Source organism: Paramormyrops kingsleyae, chromosome 15 (assembly GCF_048594095.1).
Source record: "Paramormyrops kingsleyae isolate MSU_618 chromosome 15, PKINGS_0.4, whole genome shotgun sequence".
NCBI classification, from domain to species: Eukaryota; Metazoa; Chordata; class Actinopteri; order Osteoglossiformes; family Mormyridae; genus Paramormyrops; species Paramormyrops kingsleyae.
The window spans coordinates 19,383,752-19,387,370 of record NC_132811.1 but is presented as its reverse complement, the minus strand read 5'-3'; the positions used below and the strand labels follow the sequence as shown (position 1 = coordinate 19,387,370).

Here is a 3,619-nt window from a genome sequence, read left to right as displayed (position 1 = left end):
GCACGAGCGATTTCCTCTAAAGACGTAAAGGCAATTGCTTAAAGTTTTCGTTTTCTTTTTTTTTTGCGCAATTAGTACACTTTTGGAACAATGTTACTCCATCCTTACCAAAACAATGCTTATTAAGAAATGTCTGAAATATAAACGTTATGAATAATTCCATTCATTTGTTTGCCGACATCACAGTGCGGAAATTTGTAAGTCAGGGTGATTAATTTATGTGCTCCTCAAGAATTTCCTCATACATGCCTGTTGATTGCAGCCATTAGAGTTTGTTTTTACTCTTTCACATGATATTTAAAAACATACTACTTTTAGCATAAAACAAACAAATTAGTTATATGTAATTTACACTTGTGAAACTCATTAAAATTAATAAGAAATTAAGTGTACTTGGATACTGCTTGACACACATAATAGATGTATAAGGTGCCTGATAAAATTACAGGTCTTTCGATTTAAAATAATTCTGGATCAAATGTATACACATCTCGGTAGAAATAAACAAATGTGTACGAAAGGCCTCCATCTCAATACTAGGCCTAAATAGATTAAAATGTTTCCTGAGAATAACTGCCTACGTCCATGTCAATGAAACAATATATTTTGAGAAATATATGAGAATGAATCCATTTTATTCTGATTGGTGGTTTTGGCACGTGACTTGATATTCAACGTTCAGCTGCCGCCCATTATGGGTATTATATCAAATTAATACAACAATACTGAAATGTATGTTCCTGTCGTCCGCTACAAATGCATGGAAAGAGAAAACAGCCCCGTGTTTCACCCTGTGCCAGCGAGATTTAAGGACTTGTGATTAATTACACTGGAGTGAAAGCGCTGTCAGCTCTCCGTGTTCGAGCTAAATTGGGGGCTCCAGAGATTTGCGCCCTCAGTCAGGTGAGATCGCGCGCGGACGCGCACCTTCTCCTCCACGCCGCGTTAGCAGGCTTATAAAACAACCCGCAGCTGGGCAACTCCGGTCCGCATATCGCCGGTGGTCTCCGAAGCGAGAGGGAGGGGAGCTAAATCCACGGGATAAATGCAGCTCAATGAAAGATCCGAGAGGCTTCGTGGTGGTAAGATCTTTATCTGGCTCTTTTAGAAGAAATACCCAAGATATCACCGAGGCGATCTATATTTCATATTTTACCACATGAAATACAATTAGGACTCAAACCTCAAAGTATAGCCTATACCCATGCTGTTTGTGACTTTTTGAATTGTTGTTGAATAGCAACCATACACCGATTTTCAGATTAAAAAACTATTAAATACATTATTTGTAAAAGTTCTGTCCAAAAATGGTGATCACAATAATGCTTTGAATCCGAATTTTTTAAGCTGGAAATTCGAAGAGCACTTTATGTTCTGTTTTGTTGTCATGCCAGTTATTTTGCATACTATGAAATTAGAAAGATCTCACGTATTTCTGTTTGCAGGACTGTCGTCTAAAAGACCACGACCAGGTTTATAATGGAATTAATATTGCCCTGATTTTATTTATTTGTTTGTTTGTTTATTTCAAATAACGAAATTATTCTGAATGATCAGATACAGTCTTTGACTGTCGTTTAAGTTTAATGTCTGTTCTCTGTCAGGGTCATAATTACTCTGTATGGTTGAAAGTCTATGGCGAGTGAGAACAAGCCCGCGTCGGTAATGGATGACAGCCCCACGCCCAGCCCGAGCTGCAGTCCCGGCTCTGAAATACCGTCTCCGGACAGGCGTCGCAGCGAGACGCTGACGCGGCCCAGGCTGGTCCCGACCGTCGGCCTCACCGGCAGAGGCCGCCCAGCCGCCGCCAACGCGGCTAGGGAGCGAAGCCGGGTGCAGACCTTGCGGCACGCCTTCCTGGAGCTGCAGCGGACTTTGCCGTCAGTACCACCAGACACCAAGCTGTCCAAACTCGATCTGCTGATACTGGCCACCACGTACATCGCGCACCTGACCAAAACCTTACAAGAAGAGGGGATGGAGGAAGGAGAGAGCACGAGGCAAAGCGAGGTCTTACACTCCCTAAAGGGCGAGGGCTATCTGCACCCAGTCAAAGTAAGTGTAAGCTTTCACCGGCGTCATAACCTCAATCCTTCCACTTCTTCTTGGAGTACCAGGTCCGACTCGTATGAAAAAGCAGGAACCATGTAAGGCTTCTCAAATGGGCATTATTTTAACTATTTAAGGTGAGAGAAAATCTTCATATAGATGTTGAAGGCGATCGAGTACTGCGCCTACCATGCATTTAAATCTTATTTAAACATAGAAAATCTGTGATTGATGACCAATACAATTAGGCCTAATTTAGTTCTAAAATTACATAATTAAATATGATGCATATATGCTAAGCAGGAATATTGCGTGGACTAAAAATGTGAAAATAAATTTTATGCAACAATGATCCTAAGTTTCCAAATAAAAGCACGATTAACACCATTAATAAATAACATCTGTCGTATTTTTTTTAGAAGTACACAAATTTTATGTCCAGACAAGTCGTGTCCAGTCACAGTTGTCTAATATGTAAATAATACACAGTTGAAAATGCATTTACTTTCATGATTTTATCAATTGTATATGTATTTTTCCCTAGAAATGGCCAATGCGATCCAGGCTTTACGTTGGGGCAACCGGACAATTTCTGAATAGCTCAGGGCAAACCGAAAACTCAAACCAAAGCAAATCATCTAACTCTCAGACATAACTTTGCCGAATTTCCCTTCGATGGTCCGTGAAAAGAAGGACAGGACGTGGAGACGGACACGGAAAGCGCCTTTGACAGCCGCCTGCAGTCCGACTTCGGACCCCGTCGTTTCTGCCTACTTCTTGTAGCTACCTTATTTTTCAATAACTTATGTATAAAATATATACGTGTCATGTCTTCTAAAGGAATTCTTTGTAAATTTATGACTCAGCACAATTCATGTGAAAATCCGCACTATAGGTTATTTGAGTTTAAAGTAATGATGGCGGAGTGAAACAGAAATATGTATGTTGGCATGAAAAATAAAGTGTACATGTATGTCTTCTGCCGTAAAGCTGATCGTGTTAGGTTTTGTTCGTTCTAGGTGTTCCCCAAAGAGTGCTTTGAGAAATTTCTCTGCAGCTGGAAACGGGCTGTCACGCTTAATTTTTCAGCGATGCACTTTCGGTTAAAATGTTTGCACTAAACGCATGTGTGTAACTTAACATTTGTCTTGCGAAGTGGTCAGTTCCAGCAGCAGTGACAGAGGTCTCTTCGTTGTGTGGCTCTCGGCGTGCGAATAGCTGTATAAACAGCCAATGCATCCACAGACAATGCGCGCAAAAATAAACGAAGCAAAACTTGCGTGCTATTTGAAAGGAAAAATCGAAAACAGACTCAAGCTCCATAACCGAAAATAAAATTCTTCTTGATGTATTTTTCTATAGTGGTATTCTAGTGTATTCAAATGGTAGGGGTTGGCAAACGAAAAATACTTTATATGTTTGAAATTAGTGCACATTTAACTTAATTGTATGTGAAGACACGAATTTTTGTTATTCAGAGTCGTATGCTACCATAGAGGTTTTGTAAATAAAAAGAAGCAAATAATTTCTTGGAAATTTAATTACGTGAATAAAGCACAGATTTCAGTTA

At 40.0% G+C, this 3,619-nt stretch overlaps 1 protein-coding gene across 4 annotated transcripts; it reads left to right on the top strand.

Moving 5' to 3' along the window:
- The first annotated feature begins 880 nt into the window (after positions 1–880).
- Positions 881–3,351, top strand: LOC111834927 (transcription factor 24). Of its 4 annotated transcripts, XM_023794778.2 has the most exons (4): positions 938–1,082; positions 1,446–1,472; positions 1,605–2,055; positions 2,594–3,351. In XM_023794778.2, the coding sequence occupies exons 3-4, from the start codon at positions 1,636–1,638 to the stop codon at positions 2,702–2,704; spliced, it is 531 nt and encodes a 176-aa protein (XP_023650546.1). In that variant the 5' UTR covers positions 938–1,082; positions 1,446–1,472; positions 1,605–1,635; the 3' UTR covers positions 2,705–3,351. The 4 variants fall into 4 exon arrangements, with proteins under 4 accessions (XP_023650548.1, XP_023650547.1, XP_023650546.1 ...); XM_023794780.2 differs by lacking the exons at positions 938–1,082; positions 1,446–1,472 and adding an exon at positions 881–903; XM_023794779.2 differs by lacking the exon at positions 1,446–1,472 and having other exon boundaries at positions 933–1,082.
- Positions 3,352–3,619: the final 268 nt, after the last annotated feature.

Coding starts and splice junctions, on each gene's coding strand:
- LOC111834927 (XM_023794780.2), top strand. CDS start 1,636: ATGGCGAGTGAGAACAAGCCCGCGTCGGTAATGGATGACAGCCCCACG. Junction 2,056..2,593: donor GCTATCTGCACCCAGTCAAA/GTAAGTGTAAGC, acceptor ATTTTTCCCTAG/AAATGGCCAATGCGATCCAG.